Raw genomic sequence first — 27,038 nt, forward strand, 5'->3', positions numbered from 1 at the left:
TGCTGTGCGAGTTTCCTTGATGCTGCCAGGTAGCTTCTTTTGTTCAAGGGTCACAGACAGACATAGATTCAGCCATTTTAGGTTGTGTCCAGTTTTAAATTTTGAGAGATAGCAATGAGCATATCTCGATATATTTTATAAAAAAATATACAGGGTGAGGTCTTATTCCCTCACAAGTAACTAGATTCTAAATCCTGGAGCAGTTAAGTGTTGGGGGGAGGAGTGGGTCTCATGGCGGTGAGGTAAGGTGAAGCCTGGGGATGTGGGGAGAGGGGATGGGTCCTGATGGAGAGGCGGGGGTGGGGGGTATTAGGGAGCACCAGCAGGATACAAATCTTGTGGAGGGATGGGGTTTCTGATATGGAATGGGGGCCCTTGACAGAGGCCCTCACCCAAGGCCCAAGCAGGGTGACCTGTCGGCTTCACCCTGTCCCTGAACTCCTCCTGTAAACCTCAAAATTGGCAGGTGGAGCCATTTAAGAGCAGCAATTGGGGATAGAGCAGGTGGCCCATCCTAGGCCTCACTCGCTCCACGTAAAATTGCAGGCAGGCTTGGGGGGGGTGCAGGAGGGGGGTTCGGAAGGCTACCTACGGAATATTATGAGCCCTCCACCTGCAAACCCACCGGCAGGAGACCATAAAAATCTGTCCATGATCTTCTAAGGACCCATTTCTTCATGGCTTCCATCCAAATACTGTTTCAGTTTGGTTGAAAAAAGATGTTTTGTAATTAATCCGTTCTTACACAAATGTGGTGAAGATGTTCCTCTAAAGTACCCTCTTTCATTTTTGATCCAGTGCCTATAACTTCAGCCTATTAGCTCAGCTGAAGTTGTGAAATTGCAAACTAAGAGTTTATTTCATATCATTTCATGGCACAGTATGCTTAACCACAAATATGCTACATCACTGAACCACTGTATGTTTGACCTAGTGTATATTTTTGACACTGAAGCATAATCCAATTTCTGTCTCTCAGAAACTCATAGGAAATGAATCATTTGCACTTCCATATTGGAATTTTGCCACAGGAAGAAATGACTGTGATGTCTGCACATCTCCTTTGTTGGGATCTATGAGCCTTGATAACCCAACATTAATAAATCAGAGTTCCAGGTTCTCACGGTGGGAGATTGTATGCAATAGGTTAGTGATTAAAAACTGCAGATTGCATTTGAGTTCTGAATTAAACATTACTGCAATCCCTACATTGAAACATTGACTAAACTTAAAAAGTATTTTGTTCGTTGTTAAGAGGTTGGGATATCTTACAGTTTTGAAAAGCATGATATAAATGCAAGTTATTTCTTTCTTGCTCTGTGATCTGTAAGTCCATTACCACTCAGAATATGCTTTTCTTAACTGACTTTCTGATGCCATTAATTCCTTCTATCCACAGTCCCATCTTAAATGGGGTGCAGACTTGTTCTATAAATTCAATTCTCCACATAACTTCCCAGCCAGACCAAATCTATATGTTTGAATAATGGTAAATTTGCAGATCCTGTGTTGCTATTGTGGGGTTATGCTGTAAGTATGTTGTGATCAGTGATAGCACTATAACACCATGGGCAGAATTTTCTGCCTGTCGGGCAGGAGGGCCTGACCCAATCTCCGGTGGGCGCGGAGCTGATCCCCGCCAGCGAAGCGAGCTGCACCGCCATTTTACGTGGGCGGGCCAATTAAGGCCCACCTAGCGTGACGTCTGGCGGGAAGCGCCATGCGCTCCCTGTGCGGGCGGGGAGAATCCCTAAAAGGGAGAGTGCACTCTTTCGTGCATGCACACGAAAGGGCACACATCTCCCTGAGGCTAAGTGCAGCCTCAGGGAGATCACCTGGACTTTGAAAAATATTAAAAATAGAAAAAAAAAAATTCCCTTACATGTCCCCCTCATATGATAATGTCACATGCGTTGGGACATGTTCATAATTTACAGAATAACTTTATTACAATTTTTAAATCCCTGCATGAAACCTCATCCTGCCGGTGGATGAAGTTTCATGTTTTCTCTATTTGCTGCCGGGGCTCCTGGCCTGCCCGCCAACCTTAAGGTTGGACGGGCAGGTCCTTTAATTGGTTAAATGGTCCTGTCAATGATTTCAATTGGCCATTGACAGGTCAGCGGGCCCACCTTCTTGAAAATTTAAATGGGGCGAGGTGACGTCAGGAGTTCCACCCGACATCATCCCATGACATTTTATGCGTTGGCGAGTGGACACTGCCCCCTGCTCGCCGACGGCAAAATTCTGCCCCATGTAACTGACTCTATGATCCATACTCCTTCAAAGCACAGCTCTGCAGTAGGATTGAATTATATTATAATGTTTGTGAATTCTTTTATAGCATCATTTTCAAGCTATGCAATGACCTTGCTATCATTACCAATACCAATGCGGTTATTGTAATTAACAAATTAATTCAGTCAGTTAATGCAATAATTTGCATTATAGGCCCAAGACAAATATTGATCAAAATTGATTCGCTGTCTAGTTTAAGTACAGCTACCAAAGAAAAATCTAAGTTTATCCTCTCCTCATTGTGTCTTATTCTTGTTTTATACTGATGTCCCCAAAAAGGATAAAGATCTACATACTGGGCATTATGCAGTTCTCACAATCTTTACATCAGTGGCACTTACATGCATCGCTGATGTAAAGATTGCCTCATTACTATTGACATTCTAATATTCAATATTATTGTGATTTTCATTTAAAATTTGCAGTTTGGATGATTATAACCGCTTGGTCACTCTCTGTAATGGAACAAACGAAGGTCCAATCAGGAGGGGCTTTATGGAAAAGAATAGCGCTCGGCTGCCAAGCATGGACGATGTACGCCATTGCATGTCTCTTAAAGAATTTGATACCCCACCTTATTTCCAGAATTCTAGTTTCAGCTTCAGGTAAGTAAACTTACACTTGAAGAGGGAAGTAACCATTAATTTGTTTTACTATGAATGAAAAGTTTATGGAAATAGCATTGCTTAAGAAATGCTGAATATACTCAAGAGTTTATCATGCACCTCAGCAAATATCAATCAGGAGAATTCCCATGAAAATTCCAGTTCACTGAACATTTTGAGGAGTTAAATTTGGTTGTGTAGTGCCTGTTTTAAAAAAAATTGTGATCTAGAATTTACATGTACACTTCCGATGGGATGTGTGCACAACTCCATCTTGATAAAGGGGTTTCTGCATGCCCTTCAAATGACTGCAGGCAGCCTATAGAACAGTGAGATCATGAAGCTAATCAGTGTGCATTGTTGATTTGAAGTCACCGCTTCCATTTTTAACACATACTCCAGCCACCTCACATAGCTGAACACGACCTTAAATAGAATGTAGGAATGTCTTGACCGACACTGTTCAAAGGGATCATTAAATACATACAGTTAGTGGGCTATTCCTTCTTGCTGCTGATATACTTGCACACATCCTTGGAAGGCTTCTATACTCTGCCAAAATTTAATTAAGTAATAAAGTGGGAGTGGTCGAGCGGGTCTTCTAGTACTTATTCTATCATTTAAAATCTTATGCTGAAATATGTTGCTTTCAGACATGGCTGATCTGGTAGGGCTTCCACTGGAAATTGAGCATGGGGAGAATTTTCTCCCCGTCGGGTGGGCTGGGCGGGAGCGGGCACGGACAGGCGCACAGCCGATCGCCGGCTGCGCATCACCATTTTACAAGGGCGGGCCAATTAAGGCCTGCCCAGTGTGACGGGCACCCAGAAGCACTGAGCACTCCCTGTGCGGGGGGTGGAGGGAGAGTCGGGGCCTGAGCTCTTTCACGCATGAGCATGAAAGAGTGCAGAAATCTCCCTGAGGCACAGAGCTGCCTCAGGGAGATTACTTTGATTATGAAGAATTGAAATAAGGAAAAATAAATATTCAAGACATGTCCCCTCATGTGACAATGTCATATGTGCTGGGACATGTCAATGAATTTTAATAAAAATTTTTATTTAATTTAAAAAGCCTTCATGAAACCTCATCCCACCTTTGGATGAGGTTTCACGATAAATGCGAAGGCCGCCTGGGCTCTTCGCCTGCCCGCCAACCTTAAGGTTGGACAGGCAGCCATATTATTTGTTTCAAATGGTTGTTAAATGGCCTTAATAGGCCTTTTACTGTTCGGTAGGCGTGCAGCAGACTCCGGGTGCATGCCCGCCAAACTGAAGATTGGAATGACGCACGGTGACGTTGGGACGCACGTCCGATGTCACTGCGTGTCATTTTACATGTCGGCAAGTGGACACCGCCCCCTGCTCGTCGACGGCAAAATTCTGCCCCATGACTTGAAGAAAAGCATCTGTTGATGGTATGCTATATTTGGAGAAAGAAGAGAGGTCACATAGAGGAGGTCAAGCTGCTAGATGAGGGAGGAGGTAGAGAGTTCTCAGGAGGAGAACATTTCCGCAGAAATATTCAGAGAACAATTCTCTTACCTCAACTTTATGCAGTACCAATGTTTGAGAGTAATTGCAATTGAGTACGAGTTGCTTCACAGAAAAGGCCATGCCTGAAATCTGTTAATTTGTTAACTGCTGTAGTCATATTTCCTTCAACCACACTTTCCAAACCTGTGACCTCTACCACCTAGAAGGACAAGGACAGCATATGCATGGAACACCACCACCTGCAAGTTCCTCTCCAAGCCTGACTTTGGACTATATTGCTGTTCCTTCACCTTCTCTGGGTCAAAATCCTGGAACTCCCTTCCTAACAGCACTATGGGTGTACCTACACAATATAGACTGCAGCAGTTCAAGAAGGCAGCTCACCACCACCTTCTCAAGGGCAATTAGGGATGGGCAATATATGTTGGTCTAGCCAGTAATGCCTACATGCCATGAAAGATTTTTAAAAACTGCAACTTCCAAGCAGGGCAAGGATAGCATTGCCTGTGGTTGTCAAGGTGATCATGGCTGTTAATTTTTATGCATCTAGCTCTTTCCAGGCTGTTGGTGGAGATAAAAGCAACATCTGATAGTTTGCAGTGACTAATGTATAAGGGAGGTCAATGAGCCTCTCTGTACAATGAGAAACATATTCAGCATATTCACTCCTGCCAGAAACAAGTAGGTGGAGTGAGACCATAAGACCATAATACATAGGAGCAGAAATTAGGCCATTCGGCCCATCGAGTCTGCTCCACCATTCAATCATGGCTGATAAGTTTCTCAACCCCATTCTCCCGCCTTCTCCCTGTAACCTTTGATCCCCTTACCAATCAAGAACCTATCTATCTTGGTTTTAAATACACTCAATGACCTGGCCTCCACAGCCTTCTGTGGCAATGAATTCCATAGATTCACCACTCTCTGGCTAAAGAAGTTTCTCCTCATCTCTGTTCTAAAAGGTCTTCCCTTTACTCTGAGGCTGTGCCCTCGGGTCCTAGTCTCTCCTACTAATGGAAACATCTTCCCCACATCCACTCTATCCAGGCCTTTCAGTATTCTGTAAGTTTCAATCAGATCTTTCTAAACTCCATTGAGTATAGACCCAGAGTCCTCAAACGTTCCTCATATGTTAAGCCTTTCATTCCTGGGATTGTTCTTGTGAACCTCCTCTGGACCCTCTCCAGGGCCAGAACATCCTTCCTGAGATACGGGGCCCAAAATTGCTCACAATATTCTAAATGTGGTCTGACCAGAGCCTTATAGAGCCTCAGCAGCACATCCCTGCCTTTATACTCTAGTCCTCTCGAAATAAATGCCAGCATTGCATTTGCCTTCCTAACTACCAACTCAACCTGCAAGTTAACCTTAAGAGAATCCTGGACTAGGACTCCCAAGTCCTTTTGCACTCCAGATTTCTGAATTCTCTCCCCATTTAGAAAATAGTCTATGCCTCTATTCTTCCTACCAAAGTGCATGACCTCACACTTGCCCACGCTGTATACCATCTGCCACTTCTTTGCCCATTCTCCTAACCTGTCCAAATCCTTCTGCAGCCTCCCTGCCTCCTCAATACTACCTGTCCCTCCACCTATCTTTGTATCATCTGCAAACTTAGCCAGGATGCCCTCAGTTCCTTCATCTAGATCATCAATGTATAAAGTGAAAAGTTGTGGTCCCAACACTGACCCCTGTGGAACTCCACTAGTCACCGGCCGCCATCCTGAGAAGGACCCCCTTATCCCTGCTCTCTGCCTCCTGCCAGACAGCCAATCTTCTATCTATGCTAGTACCTTGCCTCTAACACCATGGGCTCTTACCTTACTGAGCAGCCTCCTGTGCGGCATCTTGTCAAAGGTCTTCTGGAAGTCCAAGTAGATAACATCTATTGGCTCTCCTTTGTCTAACCTACTCGTTACCTCCTCAAGGAATTCTAACAGATTTGTCAGGCATGACCTCCCCTTGATGAAACCATGTTGACTTTGCCCTATTTTACCATGCACTTTCAAGTATTCTGAAATCTCATCCTTAATAATGGACTCTAAAATCTTACCAACAACTGAAGTCAGGCTAATCGGCCTATAATTTCCCGTCTTTTGCCTCACTCCCTTCTTAAACAGGGGGATTACATTAGCGATTTTCCAGTCCTCTGGGACCTTCCCTGACTCGAGTGATTCTTGAAAGATCACCACTAACGCCTCCATTATCTCTTCAGCTATCTCCTTCAGAACTCTGGGGTGTAATCCAGGTAATTTATTCACCTTCAGACCTTTCAGTTTTCCTAGCATCTTCTCCTTGGTAATGGCCACCATACTCACCTCTGCCCCCCCGGACTCTCTTGAACTTTGGGGATGTTACTCGTGTCTTCCACCGTGAAGACTGACGCAAAGTACCTATTCAGTTCCTCCGCCATTTCTTTGCTCCCCACTACTACTTCTCCAGCGTCATTTTCCAGCGGCCCAATGTCCACTTTTGCCTCTCTCTTACCCTTTATATATCTAAAAAAGCCATTGCAATCTTCTTTTATATTACTGGCTAGTTTACCCTCATATTTAATCTTCTCCCTCCTTATTTCTTTTTTAGTTGTCCTCTGTTGGTCTTTGTAGGCTTCCCAATCCCCTGGTTTCCCACTGCTCTTCACTACATTGTATGCTTCCTCTTTAGCTTTTATGCTGTCCCTGACTTCCCTTGTCAGCCATGGTTGCCTCGTCCTCCCTTTAGTATGCTTCTTCTTCCTAGGGATGAATTTTTGCTGTGTCTTCCAAATTACTCCCAGAAACTCCTGCCATTGCTGTTCCACTGTCTTTCCTGCTAGGCTCATCTCCCAGTCAATTCTGGCCAGCTCCTCCCTCATGCCTCTGTAGTTGCCTTTATTCAACTGTAATACCGTTACATCTGATTCCAGCTTTTTCCTCTCAAATTGCAGGGTAAATTCTATCATATTATGGTCACTTCCTCCTAAGGGTTCCTTCACCTTAAGCTCCCTTATCAAATCTGCCTCATTACACATCACTAAATCTAGAATTGCCTGTCCCCTAGTGGACTCCACCACAAACTGCTCCAAAAAGCCATCTCGTAGACATTCCTCAAATTCCTTTTCTTGGGATCCACTACCAACCTGATTTTCCCAGTTTACCTGCATGTTGAAATCCCCCATGATCCCCCCCCGTAACCTTGCCTTTCTTACACGCCTTTTCTATCTCCTGGTGTATCTTGTGCCCCACATCCTGACTACTGTTTGGAGGCCTGTACATAACTCCCATTATGGTTTTTTTACCTTTGCGGTTCCTCAACTCTACCCACACAGATTCTATATCATCTGACCCTACGTCATTTCTTGCTATCGATTTAGTTTCATTTCTTACTAACAAAGCAACCCCACCCCCTCTGCCAACCTGCCTATCTTTTCGATAGAATGTATATCCTTGGATATCTAGCTCCCCGTCCTGATCCCCTTGCAACCATGTCTCCGTGATGCCCACCACATCATACCTGCCAATTTCAATCTGCGCCACAAGCTCATTTAGCTTATTTTGTATACTGCGTGCATTCAGATACAACACCTTCAGTCCTGTATTTCCCATCCCCTTTCTCATTGTCGTCCCTTTATTTGATGTGCTTGAAGTTAGATTCTAGCCCTTTCCAAACACTCTGTCCTATTTTGTGTTCTGGAGACTTTAATGGCCTCTCCTGGGCTCTCCTTTTTTTCAGTTTTTTCATAATTTTCCATGAAGTTGAATCCACCCCCCCACATGCTAACCTGCTGCTTTGTTTCCCATTAGTCATACTTCTTGGAGTTTTACCTTTCCCTCCCCCCCCCCCACTTTCTAGTTTAAAGTCCTGTTGACCACCCTATTTACCCTTTTCACTAAAACATTGGTCCCAGATTGGTTCAGGTGGAGACCATCCCAACAGTACAGATCTCTCCTGTTCCAATACTGATGCCAGTGCCCCACGAAATGGAACCCCTCTTTCCTAACCCACTCCTTTAGCCACATGTTTACTTCCCTTATTCTCGCGTCCCTATGCCAATTTGCACGTGGCTCGGGTAGTAATCCGGAGATTATAACCCTTAAGGACCTATTCTTTAATTTAGTTCCTAGTTCCTGATGATCCCCAAACAGGTCCTCTTTCCTAGTCTTACCTATGTTATTTGTCCCAACGTGGACCACAACAACTGGATCCTCCCCCTCCCTCTCCAATATCCTTTCAAGCCGGTCAGAGATGTCCCTCACCGGGCACCGGGCAGGCAACATACCATGCGGGACTCTTGATCCTGCTTACAAAGGATGCCATCAATTCCCCTAATCATAGAATCCTCTACAACTACCACTTGTCTTTTTGCTCCCCCCTCTTGAATGGCCTCCTGTGCCACGGTGCCGTGGTCAGCTGGCTCATCCTCCCTAAAGCCCTGTTCCTCATCCACACAGGGAGAAAGTGCCTCGTACCTGCTGGACAAGGTCAAGAGCTGAGGCTCCTCTGTTCCTGAACACAGGATCCCTCTACCTGCCTCACTTGCAGTCACATCCTGCTGACCCTGAACACTGACCGAACTTGAGGTACTTAATCTACCGGGTGTGACTGCCTCCTGAAACAAAGCGTTCAGGTAACTCTCCTGCTCCCGGATGTGCCGCAGCGTCTGGAGCTCGGACTCCAGATCATCAATTCTGAGCCGGAGTTCCTCCAGCAACCAACACTTGCTGTAGATGTGGTCATTGCGGCTCGCAATGGGATCTGCCAGCTCCCACATCATACAGCTACAGCACATCACCAGCCCAGCCATCTTGACTTAGATAATTAATTTATTAAATAGCTTTGCAGTGCTTTTTTTTTCCAAATTTGGTGCAGATTTCCTACCAACCAATCAGGTCACAGCTTTCCTGTGATGTCACTTTTTCAGTTTTTGCTTCAGTTACTCTGTGCCCCGAGCTCACCGCTCCGGTGCTCCTCCCTCCAAGTCTGCTCCCAGGATTTACTCACCAATCAGCTGCTTTTTCTTTAAAATCCACTTTCAGAAGAGTGTCCCTCACAGGTCTAGTGCACTCCTGAAGGCAGTGCCTCTTCCTCTCTTTTTATTAGGTTTAAGGAGGAGGGAGGGATGGAAACACTACAGCAATGTAATGTTTGGGGCTATTCCGTTCTTTGATAGTGGGTCCTCCTCGATTCCCTCCTGAGTCGCGGTGGCTGCAGTGACTTCTCCCAGAATGCTTCAGTCACTTCTCATCAGCGCCCTCTGTTGGATCATGAGGTTTTGCACTGATTGCCAGCTTCCTGAAGGTGCAGGATGCAATTGACAGTGTGTACATTGCCTTGTGTGCTCCTCATCTGAGCCCTCAGTGTGCAGCTAGTATGCCACCACATACAACGCATCATGCAGCTGAATGTGCATCATCCTGGCAGCAGCCATGATTCCTTCATTCTGCAGAAGTCCTTTGGTCCACCAGTATTTGAACCATCATGGCTAGTCAAAGCCTGGCTACTGAGTGGCAAGGGCTATTGCCTCATGACATGGCTGATGAGGCTGGTTAGGAGCCCATCCAAATGTGTATAGCGGGCCTACAATGAAAGCTATGCTGCCACAAGCAACATTATGAACAGTGACTTTGAGCAATATCTTCTGCTGTCTGGACCATTATAGAAGAGCCCTGCAGTGCTCATCTGAGCAGTATTGAATTTGGCTGTGGTATGCTGCATGATGCACAACCACAAGGTGAGAAGCTAAGAAATGGGAGCATGAGGCGAAAGAGGAAGGGATGCTATAAATCCCTTTCTACCAGGAGTCTACGTGTTCATATTAATCATGAGTGATATCAGTAACCTCAACCATGCCTCCCCATTCACCAATAGCCCCACACTCATAGCTTTCCATTCTCACTGATCATCACATTCTGGCAATACTTATTAGTTTCTCTTTCTAGTTACCACTAAAATAAAAGCCACCACTAAGTGTAAATGCTGTCCAATAGTTCAGCATTGCTGTGTAATGGATCATACCTGCATGCATCCTTTGCAGGCATCTCTGGCAGTTAGGTAAGTGGCTGCAGGGATTTGCTTTGGGACATTTGCTGGTGAAGGTGCTCCACACCCAATCACCTGACCCTGGTTTTCATGTCCTTCTTCATTTTTCTCTCTCTCTGCGCAGGTGTAAGTGGCCTGTCCTGGGCCTGATGAATGTAAAGAATCTGAACTGCGCATGTTCCTGGCTGGTGCACACATGGAATGCCCAAGGTTCATTGGAGTCCCCAAAAGTACATCAGTACGCCACAGCACACTGGTTGGGAACTGCTGTCCTAGAGCACAATTCTGCAGTGCTACTGCCGGAATATTGCCTTTGCTGTATCCAGTGCCTTCAGCCATTTCTTGATAGCACATGGAGTCAGTTGAATTGGTTGAAGACTGGCATCTGTGATTCTTGGGACCTCAGTGCAAGGCCAAGATGGATCATCCACTCGGCACTTCTGGCTGAAGATGGTTGCAAATGCTCCAGCCTTGTCTTTTGCACGAACATGCTGGTCTCCCCCATCACAGAGGATGGTGAACTTTATGAAGCCTCCTCCTCCGGTTAATTGTTCAATTGCCCACCACCATTCATGACTAGATGTGGGCAAGCAGAGTTTTGATTTGGTCCTTCAGTTGTGGAATTGCTAAGCTCTGTCTATCACATGCTGCTCCCACTGTTTAGCATGTTGGACCTACATTTTTAGACATGCTTGGTGCTGCTCCTGGCATGCTCCCCTACAGTTTTCATTGAATTGAGTTGATCCCTTGGCTCAATGGTGGAGTGAAGAATATACCAGGCCATGGTGCTGATGGCCCATAGTGCCTCATGGATGCCCAGTTTTGAGCTGCTAGACCTGTTCTGAATCTATCTCGTTTAGCACGGTGGTAATGCCACACAACACGATAGACGATATCCTCAGTGTGAAGACAAATTTTTCTCTATAAGGACTGCAGTGGTCACTCCTCCCAATACTGTCACAGACAGATGCATCTACAACATGTAGAATGGTGAAGATGAGGTCAAGCAGGTTTTTTTCCTCTTGTTGATTCCCTCGTCGCCTGCTGCAAGCCAGACTGGTAGAAATGCCCTACAGGACTCAACTGGTTTGGTCAATAGTGGTGCTGCCAAGTCACTCATGGTGACAGACATTCAAGTCCCCCACCCAGAGTCCTTTCTGTGCACTTGTTATCCTCAGTGTTTCTTCCAAGTCTTATTCAATATGGAAGTGTACTGATGCATCAGCTGAGGGATGGTGAAAAATGGTAATCAGCAGGAGGTTTCTTTGTCCATGTTTGACCTGATGCCATGAGACTTCATGGAGTCCGCACTCAATGTTGAGGACTCTCAGGGAAACTCACTCCTGAGTGTATACCACTGTGCTAGTGGGACAGGACATGTTCAGGGAGTGTGTTGGAGAAGTCTGGAACATTGGCTGTAAGGTACAATTGAACTGAGTATGATAATGTCCAGCTGTTGCTTGACTAATCTGTGGGACAGCTCTCCAATTTTGGCATAAGGCTCCAGATGTTAGCAAGGATGACTTTGCAGGATAGCATGGGAAGAGTGTGTTTTTCTCGTTTCCAGTTCCTAGATTGATGCTTGGTTATCCATCCAGTTTTATTCTTTTTCGACTCTTCTGCAGTGGTTTGGTACATCTATGTGACCTGATAGGTCATTTCAGAGGCAGTTAAAAGAATCACATAGCTGTGGGTCTGGAATCACATGTAGGACAGATTAAGTAAGGACAACAGATTTTCTGCCCAAAGTGAACCAGATGTGTTTTTACAACAATCTGGTAATTTTATAGTCACCATTACTTATATTTCATAAATTCCACATTTATTAATTAATTGAATTTAAATTCCACCAGCTGCCATGGTGGGATTTGAACTCTTATCCCCAGAGCTTTAGTTTAAATTGGGAGGCTTAGTGGCAGGAAGGGCAGTTGGCTGTAAAACCACCCACCAAATCCAAAAATATTGGTCAATATTAATGGAGAAGCGAGATCAACTGGATTGTGGCGACCCCATGTAACATGGGAAAAAGTTGAAAGAGAGAGAGGGGAAAATCCCCAGACTATTAGTCGGAGCCTCTTGTCCAGTAACATTAGCACTATGCCAGGTCCCCTGAACTTATTTCATAATATTCAGTGGAATTTGATGTGGCTTTACTTGCATGGTATCATTTGCAATGCAGAAGGAGGATATAAATATTGAATCCTTTGATGCTAGCAGAGTGCTCAAAGGGATATAATGTCATAAACTATTAGTTTTTTTTTCTGAAATGTCTTTTTGAGGCTGTTTCTCATTGAGCTCTGTGGAGATAAGATTTTGCTGAATAAATATCACAAAATAAAACAGTTCGGATGCAATGAATCTTGACCAGCTGAGGGAAAGGATTAAAGGTGAAGGGGTAACATTAAAGGAAATTACCAGTAAGTGATGGATTGGTTACTTGGATTAGAATTCAGGCAACTGCAGCTAAATCATTAGCCCCAAGATTTACACATAATATGCGGTTCAAAGAGGCGAATTCTCAGATTATTTCAATACAATTTGCACAATAATGTTTTTCAAGACTGACAAAATATTATTCTTCCTACTCAGAGCTCAATTTAGATACCTAGTATTGTGTTATTTTTTAGGCACATTGTAGGAATCCAATTAATGCATTATGAAAACTGCTTACGACATGAATGAAAACTTATGCTACTTTAAACCAATTTTTAAGGTTTTGATTTGCAAAACTAAGCCCTATTGTGCCACAGTACTTTTGTAATGTTGAACTCATTGTTTTACATAGTCCCTCTTTCTCTTCTCCCCCTTCATTGCTGAAAATAAAATTCTGAGCAAACTCACCTATTTTAAATTGTTCAATTTAAGCACTCCTCAAATTAATGGGAATTCCTACTGTCTATAGATTTGTCAATCTTTGTATACCCATATAGAACTGTAACTCCTGATTTTTCTTTCAGAAATGCCCTTGAGGGATTTGATACACCAGATGGTGAAACTAGCACTAGTGAAATTCCGAGTCTTCATAACCTGGTTCATTCTTTTTTGAATGGAACAAATGCTTTTGCACACTCTGCAGCAAATGATCCACTTTTTGTGGTATGTATTTAGCTCACCTAAAATAATTGAATGGTTCTGCCTCCTATATAACCATCCTACCATAGCTCCATCTAAGACCATATGATTCCTGTTTTGCCAATGGCAACAAACGTGCTGCTGTGTTGTTACTTGATACAGTGCATGATTTTTCTTCCTTAAGGGTGTATCCTCAGTGCACTTTCACAATGCTGCTACTTGTTAACATTTGAGCTTTAATGTTTGTAAAACTCTTATTATGTTACTATCAGAATACTGTAAACTTGCCGCTATTCCCTTAAGTTTCAAAACTTTAAGGTGTGCATGAGAATTGAAATGGTTGGAGATATATTTGCCTGACTGGAATTATTAGATACTACAATTTTTCAAAATAGAATCACATAGAGGATGGAGAAAAGAAGTGGGGTTAAAGAAGAATCTTTATGCTCCATGAGTTATGAATGTTTTTTTCATATCTGTGCGTATGTGTGCATTTGTGAACTTCTGTCATCCATAACATTTAAGTTGAAGTAAATAATGGTTAGATGAAGTCCTTTGTTTTCAAGAAGTGTATTTTCCACCCTGCATGCCTGTGGTCCTGACATGGAGCATGTGAGCAAGACCTGGGCGGTTGGGTGGGAATCACTTTTGCAAGATCTCTGGATGATTTGCTGAACATAACATGTTCTTTTGTGGTCTGTCTAAAGTATGTTCAAGCTTCGCTGAAATATTAAAATGTGTTAAAATGTCTCTTTGCCTACTTGGAGTGGGCATCAGGGAAACTCTGCATGTGAATGAGTTTTTTTATTTAACATCCAGTAATCTTGTACCTGTTTCCTGTAATGCTGTTTATTTTTTAAATGCAAATTTGTATTCATTTATGTTGAAATAAGAAGCTTTTATTTACCTTTGTGTGGGTGGAGGAGTTGGCATGCTCACTGGCTTTTCCCTTGAACCTATACCTTTCTCTGAGCTCGGCCAGCCTCTGGGCCTTTCAATTTTGCACTGCCTGAGAGATAGCAGGATACCTCAGGGTGCTTGTTTTCTGCCTGCAGCCCCCCAGCAGTATGGTAATCATGCCCAACCACAAAATGGACTGTGCCTTCTATTAGGATGGTTAGGCAGCTCGCTGCATGAATATCACTTAGCGGCAAAATCTATCCTACTGTCTGTGATAGTTATGTTTATATCTGTTTGTGGTTTGTAGTTGGAATTTGGTTCTACCATGAATATAAGAGTCGCCCTGTGATCTCTGATGTAAGAATATTTGTATACAAATGGACAGTAAATATTCTGGGCTGAATTTTTAAGCCCGGTGTAGCAGCAATGGAAGTGGGCAGGCATGTAAATTTGTGCCATCAGATGGCATGCTGGTTCCCCAGCTCCAGGGCAGAACCAGGGTGTCAGTGCTCCATGCAGGCAGGCTTACTGGCCCTAACATAAAAATAAAATACTGCAGATATTAGAAATCTGAAATAAAAACAATGTGTTGGAAATGCTCAGCAGGTCTGGTGGCATCTATGGAAAGATAAACCAAGTTAACATTTCGAGTCAAATATGACTCTTGTTCAGAGCTGAAGGGAGGTAGAAATGTGATGGGTTTCATGGTCTGGGCCAGATTTTTGCGATCAAGACGGGTAACTCAAGTTGGGAAATTTCCCAACATGGCAGAGCAGCCTCAGTTCAAAGGACCTCGTTACACCAATTTTCACAGGAGGCGGGGTTGGGATAGAATCAGGTGCATCGAACCTGGAAGTGGATCATAGGCAGCCATGGGGGTGGGCAAGTGGCGAAGCGGGCTGGTCAGAAGGCCCGCCTCAGCTCTCTGGGACTTTGTCCAAGTTGTTTTAGAAGCTATTAGGTAGATTGTAGATAGTATCGGGGCATCAGACGTCCTTGCTTGACCCCGGTCCAAATTTTGAAGGCAAATGTTTCAGATCTCCCACTCATGACTTGCGGTCATATCATGAAGCAATTGCAGGATTGTGATGAAGTTTCTTCGACATTCAAATCTCTGAAGCACAATCTACAGTCTCACAATTTACAGAGTTAAATGCATTGGTCAGGTTGGTGAATGCAATGAAGAGTTTTGGTGTTGTTCTCTATTGTGCTTCATGCCTCAGGGATAGGCAGAGATGCCACACACCAGTTTCTATTTGTGAACAGAAGTTAATTAAAATGTGTGCAGCTACAAGTTTCCGTTTGCTTTCAGTTTCTGCTTCTCCATAACCACACTCACAGGCATGACTAACAGCACACAGCATACAGGACAGTCAACAGACACACACATCAAACACTGAACAATTGAACACATCTCCTTTTACCCCTTGTAAAACTAAATGACCTTATTTTAAATTAAACCATCCTAACCAACAAAATACATCAAGCCATTTCTTAGAGTTCAGAGTGTCTATTTTCCCCAGGCACAGAAATAGTCTTTGAGACATGTAGGTCGCTAAAAATGGCGCAGAGATCTTGAGGTGAGGTTGTAGTTCTGCATGATCAGCTTGATGAAGTGAATGATCAACATTGCATTTGTATACTCACAATCACTGTCCTCAAAATATCCAGGTCTTCTCACAATCAAGTGTCTCATTTTCCACTTTAGGTTGTTATCCAAAAGATAACTGTTGGCACTGAGGAACCATTTGATCTGCTTTTGTCCTGATAGAGATGATGTGAGCTTGTGGTCTTGATTTGGCCGTTTGATGTAAACCCAAAATCCAATTTTGAATTGCAGTTTCCTTGTGCATGTTCGCTTGTCAAAGTGTAAACCTTGTTGCTTTGCGATTTCTTCTGCTTTCGATTTGACATTCTCGTTGGATGGCAGTGATGACTTAAAAATGGTTACAAACAGTCATAAATTCAGTCAGTGTCTTCCTATTCTGAGACTGTGAGGTAGATCAATATGTGCAAAGTAGGAAATGAATGGATTGTTCAAACATTTTCTCCTCTAACATGCTGGCTCTCAGACTGTCTTTGATCATCCTGTTGAGTCGTTTGACACTACCATTCGATTGCAGGTTATATCACAGTATCAGATGATGGTGAATTCTGTAGAAGCTCTGTGAACTGACTGGAAACAAACTGCGGTCCATTGTCTGTGCTGATAGTCTCTGACAAATCCCAGTTTGTAAACGCTTGTTTAAAATGTCAATGATGGAAGTGATGGTTATCACATTTGTTGTAGCGATTTCCAGCTATTTGCTATGTAGATCATGATCAACAAGCAAAATTGCATTTGAAATCACTGTGAACTCGTAGTCTTCAATGTCACAAGTTGCTTTGTTATCATGAATACTGTCTGCGATAGTAGTGTGGCTAAGCATGTCAGCTCAGCTGTGTGAACCTGTGAGATACTTGACCTCAAAGTTGGACTGATGAAGACAATCTGATCATCTGTAGATGTGTAGAGGCCGATGGCCAGATCCTAATGTGGCTAACAATATAATCAGAGCTTGGTGATGGGTGCGGAGAATGAACTTTCTACCATAGAGATACATGTGCCATTGTTCACAAGTGTAGTTGCAGGCTAGTGCCTCCCACTGACCAGTAGAGTATTTGCTTTCAGATTCCAACAATGGCTGTGCCATGTGGGTGATTTATCATTCACTCCCTTCAATGTACTGTGAGAGTATGGCTCCAATTTTATTTCCTAATGCTTCTGTTTTGACATATATTTCGGCATGTGAGTTGAAATGCACAAGCCCTGGCAGAGATGCTACCTTTGCCTTTAACATGTCAAAGTTGTTTGCTGTGCGATTGTCCATTTACATTGGGCATCTTTGCACACTAGCTCCCAAAGGGGCTCTGTGACCTTTGCATACTTAGGAACAAACTTATGATAAAATTTGGAGGTACTGAGGAATGATGCCAACTCTTTTACATTAGATAAGGTCAAAAGTGTATATTGATATGTGTAGGTGCTACTCCAACTGCTGTCACTCTGTACACTAGAAAGTCAATCTCTGATGCCACAAATGTGCATTTGTCCTTGTTGAGCATCAAATTGTGTTGTACGCGTTGAGTAATAACTGCTGATAACTGTGTTCTGCTTTGTCCCTTCCATGGACAATGACATCATTAAGTAGGTTGAGTGTCCCCTCAATGTCTGACAAGACTCAAGGAACAATCTTCTGGAATGCGCTAGGAGCCCATAGGGCATTCTATGGTTCTGAAACACATCTTCATGAGTAGCAGAAGTTGTAAGATATTGACTTTGTGCCGCTGGTGGAATCTGAAGACAAATCCATCATATGTCTAGCTTCTTGAAGACTGTGGTGTCATGAAATGAAGCCGATAATTCTTGGATCATATTGGAATGATTGCAGCTGCCTTAAGGTTGACGCATAGTCTAAGTTTGCCATTTTTGTGCAATGAATAGGTTCAATGTCCATGGGAATGAGTGGATTTGGTCAATGACACTATCTGCTTCAAATCGTTTCAGCTCCTGTGATACTTCAACATGGATTCAAAGTGGCAACTGTCACAAATTTTGTGAAACTGGCAGAATTGATATGTCAATGTGAGGAGCATGACAGTACCCCTTAATCTCCACAAACCTGGAAAACAAGAAAGGACACTGTTATACATAGTCAATGTCATCGATCACATCAATATGTACTCCGGTGGGGTCATCAAGTTTGAAGCCAAGCTTATTCAAACAGGTTTACTCTCAAATGTTGCCTTTGGCTACGTAGAACATGAACTTGTCTAGGGTGACATTTTTATTATAATTCCCAAAACTGGAATAATAGAGACACTGTAAGCTTGAAGAGCGCCTGTTGCAGAAATGAAAGAAAATTGTGAAAAATAATGATGGTAGAGTTTGTCACTCAATAGAGAAATGTACATGCCAACATCAATGAGAAGTGACACTGAAATGCCCACCATCTCGATTGACCTTTCCTTAAAATGACCTGGTGCTTTACTGTTTGTGATGCTATACACATGTCATATTTCACTCAGGAATAGATTCCTCCATGTGTTGAACTAATAAAGTCTTCTTCTTCAATGTTCTGCACCTTTGCAAAGTGATTCATTTTTGAGCACGAGTGACACTTTTTTCCTCGAGCTGGACATGATTTTGTGGATCAACGGGTACCTCCACAATTTGGGCATATTTTTGAGGGGATCTGACCATGATGGGGCAAGTGCTGATGAGCCCGCTGAGGTCTCTTTGTCTGTAACCCTTAGACATGAACTGGTTGGGCAAACCGTGTCTGTGACCCTGAGTCTAAGTATGCATTTCTATGTAAACTCTTTGAATCAAACAGTAGATTTGATTTGGACTGCCAAGGTTGTGGCTTTTTTCCCAAAGTTAAATCATAATCCTACATGAGGTGTTCCTCAATTCATGGAATTAATTTTTTTTCAATTAACTGGCCACAAATTAATTAATTGGTTACTGTGCCAAATTTACATGTGGACGTAAACTGCCACATACTGTTTTATGAGCTAACTATTTCCCTGGCATCCTTGATGGAATGCATAGCATTTGATCATCACACTTTTCTTTGGCCTGAAGTATTTTTTGAGAGCACTTATCGATAAGAAGCCTTATCGTCTTCTGTGAGCTGCTTGAATACTTGCTGACCGTCAGCTCTGGGACAAGGTATCATATCACCCTCTTGCGGGTTGTTGCTAAATCCGGACCATCCATACACTTGAACCCCGAAATCCGTTGATCCCACGGCATGGGTGGATCTCTTGGTGAAGAAATGAAGTTTAAACTATCCTACATTTTCTTCACCAGTTATTGTGTTTTATGCCTCGCAAATTTGCAGAGATGGTGCACTCAGATTCTGTGCATGAGCAGGACTTTATTACAAAAGCATTTAAAAATGTGTGCAGCCACAAGCTTCTGTTTGCTTTCAGTTTCTGTTTCTCTGAAACCATACCCACAGCTTTGGCTAACAGTACAGAGAACAGACAACAGACATACACAATCAATTGAACTAGTCCTGGTGACGATGATGCTCAAACCCAATGGTCTGGACACAGGAGTCTAGTACAGCTGACTTTATTTGATCCCACTGTTCTGGAATTGAGTTGGGTAATTGATGATTTTCCAGATTGGTTGCGAGCTGAAATTGGAATTCCTCTCTTCGGTCGGTCTGCTTTAGGGCTGAAACATTGATCGTCTTCCTCTTAGACTTTTGGACCATGCAATATCTTGGTGCTAGCCGGAAATTCATCACCAATTGAACAAGTTGATGATCTGTCCAACAGGCATCAGCCCCCCACATGGATTGAGTGATACAGACATCACTTAGAGCTTTGACCCGAACAATGACAAAATCCAGAGTTTCTAATATTTTGATCTAGGATGTCTCCATTTGTCCTTCTGGTGGAAGAAGTGTTTGTTATAACGAGGCTACACTGGTTAGTAGGAAGTTGCCATTTGCATTGGCTTTTCCCACCCTGTTCTTCTCAATGGTTCCTCTCCAGACATCGGAGTCACGGCCAACCCTGTCATTAAAGTCCCTCAGAAAGATTATCATTTCTTTTCTTGGGATGGTAGTGAGGACTTCATCAAGGTCAGAATAGAACTTTTCCTTAACATCTTCATTGGAGTCAAGGGTCAGGGCAAAAGCATTGATGACAGTGGACTATTGGGCATGACTAAACTGAAGGTAAAGTGTTATGAGTCTTTCATTTGTACAACTGGGGAGTTCTGGCAGTGTACCTTAATCTGGATGACAAAGCCAACCTCATGGGCACGAGGGTCGCTCTCAGCCTTTTCTTTCCAGTAGAAGGTGGATTCCCCCATTTGTTCCTTCAGTTGTCCCTCCCCAAGAAGGCAAGTTTCACAGAGCAAGGCATTGTCAATTTGGAGTCTTGGTAGTTCATGTGATACAATATCAGTTTTACTTTCCAGACTGTTATGCTTGACATTATTGATGTGTTCTAACATTCTAAGTTGCAAAATTTAGAGTTTTTACTTTCTTTGATGACAAAGGTGGTTATCCCACAGGTTCCCCAGTCAGGAGTTGGGGGACGGCCTCTTTTTAGGGCACCTTTTCTAGCCCCTCCCCATTTGGGGTGAGCAGAGGGTGTCTTGAAGAGGGCTGCTCATGCACAGATGCTTTTGCCAAAGGCCAGCTCTGTCCCAAGACAGGTGTCCAACCACTTTCATGCATCTGTCACCTGTGTGCAGATTTTTGACTAGGAACTCCCAGGTTCACAGTCCTGTCCCCATCACCAATCCTCCATTGCCACAGGACTTGGCAGATAGACTCTGGTAGGAGCCTGTGTGTGACTTAATTAAACATGGAAACCTTGGGGTACTGTCATTGTCCACATGATCTTGACAGGTTGGTGGTCAGTTTCGGTGATGTGTCAAACCACAAAGACCAGAACCACCTTGCCGCTGCTGCCTTTCCTTTGCCTTTGCAGCCAGTGAGTCACACAGACTTCCTTTGCCTGTTCTGTTATTGAGGACTTTTTGGACCACACTTTGAGTGGCACCTTCCCTTTACCTTACTCTCATAGGTGGCCCTTCTGGTAACAAGGAGCTCTCGACAGATCAAGGGATCATCAGAATGTACATGTCTCTCCAGCACATTAAGGTGATGATGTACGGAGAAACTGGGCTATAAGTCATTCATAATTGCTGCCTCATTTTTATCAAGAACAACATGTTTTACAATCTGACAAACAAAGGATTCAAGATTAGTAATAGCTAATTATTGAGGAGAGAGGTCTTGCAGCGCAATGATAGTTATATATTATAGCAATTATTGAGGAGAAACAAGGTCTGTATATTTTAAAACTAGTTCCAGGGTAAATTTTCAAAATTAGGTCTAATATTCCACATGCCCCCAACACAAAACATACGAACATAACAAACATACGAATTAGGAGCAGGAGTAGGCCACCCAGCCCCTGGAGCCTGCTCTGCCACTCAAAAAGATCACGGCTGATCTGAATGTAACCTCAATCCCATATTCCTGCCTACCCCCGATAACCTTTTACCCCCTTGTTAATTAGGAATCTATCTAGCTCTGCCTTAAAAGTATTCAAAGACTCTGCTTCCACCACCTTTCGAGGAAGAGAGTTCCAAAGGCTCACAACCCTCTGAGAGAAAAAAATTTCTCATCTGCCTTAAATAAGTAACCCCTTATTTTTAAACGGTGACCCCTAGTTCTAGATTCTCCCACAAGAAGAAACGTCCTCTCCACATCCACCCTGTCAAGACCCCTCAAGGTGTTAAAGGTATGAATTGAGTCGCCTCTTACTCTTTTAAATTCCAGTGGATACAAGCCTAACCTGTCCAGCCATTCCCCATAAGACAACCCGCCTATTCCTCATATTAGTCTAGTAAACCTTATGTGAACTTCTTCTAATGCATTTACATCTTTCTTTGAATAAGGAGACCAGTATGGTATACAATACTCCAGATGTGGTCTCACCAATGCCCTGTACAACTGAAGCATAACCTCCCTACTTTTGTAATCAATTCCCCTCACAATAAATGATAACATTCTAGTAGCTTTCCTAATTACCTGTTGTACCTGCATACTAACCTTTTGTGAGTCATGCACTAGGACAGCCAGATCCCTCTGAAATCTCAGAGCTCTACAATCTTGCACAGAAATATCTCTCCAAAACAGACAAACTGGATAGTAAAATCCTATTTCTTGCATTCTCAGCTTTTCTATCCACAAACAGCTGGCAGGGGTCACAATCTAAATCTATGACTTTGAATCAAGCTTATTGCAGCATCAGCTCCTTGTCGACCAATGGACGCCATTGAACATATGTGGCAGTTTATAATCAAATAGCTTGATCTTGATGGTTTTAAGACTGAATAATAGGCTACGAGAGTTACTTGTGGGTCAAATCTTCAGCACTGGATTTTCGGGGTAGTTCAGTTGGCCATCTGCTGCTACTCAACTGGGAGTCTGGCAGAACCTGCTGAGTTTTAAAAACCTGTTTTAGATGTAAGGGGCAGAACCTCTACCTGCGTCTTCCAAGGTCAGTCAGGTCAGAAGGAGCAGAGCCAAGGCCTCTCTACACTGGGTGATGTCACTTACCTGCCTCATAAGAAACATAATGTTGGATAACACAATGGGTCAGATGATTTGATGCTAACTTGCATTTTGTTAATATTCAAAAACTTGGTGAAAGTTGTCACTGTGCAGCTTGCAGCATAACTCAGGTCTTACAAACTGTTTAGATTTACAGTCACTGATTTCAGACTGGCAGTGCAACATAGGAGCAACTTAACTATATGATGTATCTACCTAGCAGTATTCCAACTGCATCTTAACTTATATAGTAAAATAAAGTATCTATGATTTTTGCCATTTGTCACTAATCTTTTGACCTATTTGTCTGATTTTCAAGTATAGTGAAGGTGACCTTACAATGTGCAGCGGGGCCTCCAGCAGCAGGTGGCGATGGTGGGGAGAGCGCCAAGCAAGGCAACTGGAAAGACCCTGTGGGCCCCTCCCTGTAGGGAGCAGTGTCTTTGACAAGCTAAGGGGCAGAGCCAGAGGCTGTGAGGAGAGAGAGAAAATGGCCAGGACTTGTGGGTGGTTGTGTGACAGGAACCTAGGACAGTTTGAAGCCCCTGAGGGTGGCTGAAGAGCCAGGAAGGGGAATTGGGACCCAGCCAGACTGACTGGCAGCACCCCTGAGTTTGAGAAGCCACATGGAGAGAGAAGGGAGCAGGACTGCAGCCAACAGCTGGCAGCAGGGCAAGCCTGAACATATCTGGTAAGCGCTACGCTGAGGAGCCGAGGCCCTGATTAGAACACAGATCTGAAGCATCAGTGGTAACTTTTCTCTATAAATAGTTGTTTCTTGGAAATATACTTTTCCTTGACAAACTATATAGTTTTATTGCTATTGGAATAAAGGAGCCTTGTTTTATAATCTTCATGCAGTCTGTGAAGTGAAATCACACGTTACAATCCGAAGAATTGTTCACTCTCTCTACCTTTTTAATGTAATAGGTGCTACATGCCTTTATTGATGCTGTTTTTGATGAGTGGATGAAACAAAACAACCCGTCAATTAACTCATGGCCAGAGCAGATGGCACCTATTGGGCATAACAGGCAATCTAACATGGTGCCATTTTTCCCAGCTGTGACCAATGAGGAACTGTTTGTATCTTCAGCTGATCTTGGCTATTCATATGCAGTTGAATTACCAGGTAGTTTTAACATTTTTTTCTCCCCCATGATTTCATTCTTCTTCTTCCAGTCAAGAGAAATATGTTATGCACTGTGACCTTTTCACTATTTGGTCTTTATTGAAAGGTAAATTATTTGGTATCAATAATCATGGTGAGATGGGGATGGCTTGGGAGTAAGTATCAATTGCTGGAAAACCTGGAAATGTGCAAAAGGTAGAGCTTCTGTCAAATTTAATGGCAGGATCTTATTTGAATTTTTTACTCAGTTTCCCACACAGCAACCAGCCAGTTTGACATGAGACAGTCTGACTTTTAACTGGTTTATTTACCTAAATGGTAAATGAATAAATAATATACCATTCCCACAACAAGAGCATTTATTCCTCACAGGAGGGAGGTTATGAAATGAAGAAAGGTACAAATTGTTTTATCTCTAAATATGGGTTTACTCTCTCTAGTATCACTTTTCAAAACTTAGCTTGTTCAGACTTTAAAACACACACAATCCTGAATGTCTATTATCCCAGAAATGTTAATTCACTAATATTGAATGAAAGCAATCCTTATTGGTAGCCCAAGATGCTTCGCAATGATTGTTCTTGTATGAGCTAACGAAACCTGGGCTTTTCCATTATTTACAGCAACAGTAACCTACGTAAGTAATAGTGATGCCAGTGTTGTGTTTAGTATTGACCAGCTGTGATCACACCCCATTCATCACCACCCCTCTACCCACCAAAATGAAAAATCTTGGGTGACATACATGCTGATTCAGCAGTACAGAAATACTCTTCCAACTCAGGTAAAAAACTGATTTGCTGTGGCATTTTAAAATGACAGACTTTCCTTTGGTGCAATTCCAGAAAGGGAGGGTAGGGGTGTGGTTCTGAGCATTGAGGAAGCGACTGACGGCCAGAGATTGAGGGGGGAGACGGTCTGTGATTGGGGAGGAGATCGAAGATCAGCTGGAGCCTAGAGATAGGGAATCCTAGGGTGCTGGGAGACCAGAGGGCAGAATGGTGCTTTATAGGTGAATAAGTTACTTTTTTTTCAGGCAATCATTAGTTTGGTTTCAAGTGCAGCCAGGGTAAACCAAGATTGCAGCAGGGACTTAAAGCAAGTTTTAGGCCCATTTTATTAGTCTATTCAAATTCATTTTTAGATAAAGAATGGCATTTATTTGTTATTTATTAGCCAATATGGTGGCCAGCCATAAGCCCTTCCCACTTTCAGTTTGGGAAATTAGGAGACCGCGTAGCTCCTTAAAAATAGGTGCTATGCAATGCAATTTGTAGATAAAATTCTCCAATGAATGACTACATTAATTATGAATAATCCAGCAATTTAAAATACACATTTATTTATGATCATGAAGACTAACTTTTTTCATGGAATCCACAGAATTTCAAATTTCCTTGGGTATCATACTTGGTGCGACCTTCAGTGGAGTCTTTCTGTCTCTTGGCGTGTTGGCTATACTAACGACGCTAATTCTTCAACAAAGAAGGAATCGAGGCTTTGAACCCTTGCTGAGTTCTGAATTTTCCAACAAAATGTATACTGAAGAAGCTTAGTCCATGCAGTTGTTCACTTCTTTGATAAAACTATTATTAATCTCTTATTGCCATTGCAATATTGCATTGCGTATAAGCATGACTGAAGCATTTTAAAAATTCTAGCTAGCCTTGTGCCAGCAGTGCTATTATGCATAATCACAGCATACCAACTGTTTAGTGTGTATAACCTGGTTTTATTAATTTTGTGTTTAATTCTTAGCATGATCTTCTGCTTGTACTTGGTTTATAAATGATGATAGAAGAACAGTTTCATAAACTGGGAAGGGAAATTGTCCCTCACATCTTCCATATAAATTCTGTTTATATTATCTGTCAATGATAATGCATTTTTTAAGTTTTGTAGGATATTAACAGGTAGGGTTTGCTGAGCAGCTTTGTTAAAGCCCTTCTAGGCTAGTTGGATCTTTCATTTGCAAAGTACTTTCAAAACCAAACTAGCTGCAGTAAGGATGGAATCTTAACTCCTTTCTCTCATTTCCAACATATGATGTGTTTTTAAAAAAAATAAATGTATAGAGGAGATATAACCCTAACACTACGGGATTATATATAAGATCCTCATGTACTGATGTGGACTAATAAAAAATTGTTTCTCTACTTTATCTGTTATATGATCCATAATATAACTCAGCAGACTTCTATTAAGATTAAATTCAACTTTTTTATGGCCAGGATTTTACAGCCACTCCTGCCTGGTGGGATATTCTGGTCCCGCTGAACTGAATAGAGACTTCAATGGCTCGCTGCATCCGCTGGAGGGACACGTGCTGGGGCTGTAAGATCTTGGCCTATGTCTTGCTCTTTTAATATAGCACCTGCAGTTGGAGTTATAGAATCATAAGGTAGAATTTTATTCGCCCTCTCCGCCACCCCACCAAAGGTGGCTGGGAGGCAGGAGGGCTAGTTTAATCGGATAGTGCTTTTGGGACCACAATCCTGCCCCACTTACCCCTCTCCTAGGGTTTCATTGACAATCCCTGATGTAGACCCCAGTGCAGTACTAGCATTGGCCATAACTCCCAGTGGCGCTGTCATTACTGGAGAGCTGCTGACCACCGATTAGCTCGGTGCTCTCGGGAGTGGATATCCGCCCAACATTAGATGGTACTGCCATTTAATGTTCCTGGTGGAATTAAGAACCCTATTAGTGGAGTTCCTCTGCCAATTAGGCACTTTATTCCCTCAGGGCTCGCAGAGCATAGGAACAGGAGTAGGCCATTCATCCCATCAAGCCTGTTCTGCCATTCAATTAGATCATGGCTGATTATCTACTGCAACACCACTTTCCTGCACCATCTCCGTATTCTTTGATGTTATTAGTTACCAGAAATCTATTGATTGCTGTTTTGAGCATGCTCAACGATTGAGCTTCCACAGCCCTCTGGGATAGAGAATTCCAAAAATTCACCACCCTCTGACTCCAGAAATGTCTCATCTCAGTCTTAAATTGCCTAGCCTTTATCCTGAGGTTATGTCTCCTGATTTTAGACTCACCAGCCAGGGGAAACATGTTATCTTCATCCACCCTGTCACACCATGTAAGAATTTTGTGTTTCAATGAGGTCACCCCTTATTCTTTGAAATTCTATGGAATACAGACCCAGTCTCTCCAATTTCTCTTCATAAGACAATCCTGCCATTCTGTTGCACTCCTTCTATGGCAAGTATATCCTCCTTAGATAAGGAGACCAAAACTGTACACAATACTCCAGATGTGGTCTCACCAAGGCTCCATACAATTGCAGCAAGACATCTTTACTCCTGTACTCAAAACGCCTTGCGATAAAAGCCATCATACCATTTGCCTTCCAAATTGCTTGCTGCAC

The 27,038-nt window shown here is 42.9% G+C and overlaps 1 protein-coding gene across 3 annotated transcripts in view; it reads left to right on the forward strand.

Annotated features, from left to right (window-relative positions):
- dct (dopachrome tautomerase) overlaps nt 1-25,808 on the forward strand; it is a 43,236-nt gene extending 17,428 nt beyond the window's left edge. The window contains exons 4-9 of one of the 3 annotated variants that reach the window (XR_013577151.1): nt 980-1,146; nt 2,724-2,903; nt 13,375-13,513; nt 23,452-23,653; nt 24,277-24,437; nt 25,037-25,166. Coding sequence is in view for 2 of the 3 variants with exons in the window: in XM_078545919.1 (XP_078402045.1) it covers nt 980-1,146; nt 2,724-2,903; nt 13,375-13,513; nt 23,452-23,653; nt 25,037-25,209 (861 nt within the window). In the remaining variant the exon portion in view is untranslated. Of the gene's footprint in view, nt 1-979; nt 1,147-2,723; nt 2,904-13,374; nt 13,514-23,451; nt 23,654-24,276; nt 24,438-25,036 lie in introns of all 3 variants that reach the window. The other 2 variants (XM_078545919.1, XM_078545920.1) reach the window with 2 other exon arrangements.
- Nucleotides 25,809-27,038: the final 1,230 nt, after the last annotated feature.

This window comes from Cetorhinus maximus, chromosome 7 (genome assembly GCF_964194155.1).
Source record: "Cetorhinus maximus chromosome 7, sCetMax3.hap1.1, whole genome shotgun sequence".
NCBI lineage: Eukaryota > Metazoa > Chordata > Chondrichthyes > Lamniformes > Cetorhinidae > Cetorhinus > Cetorhinus maximus.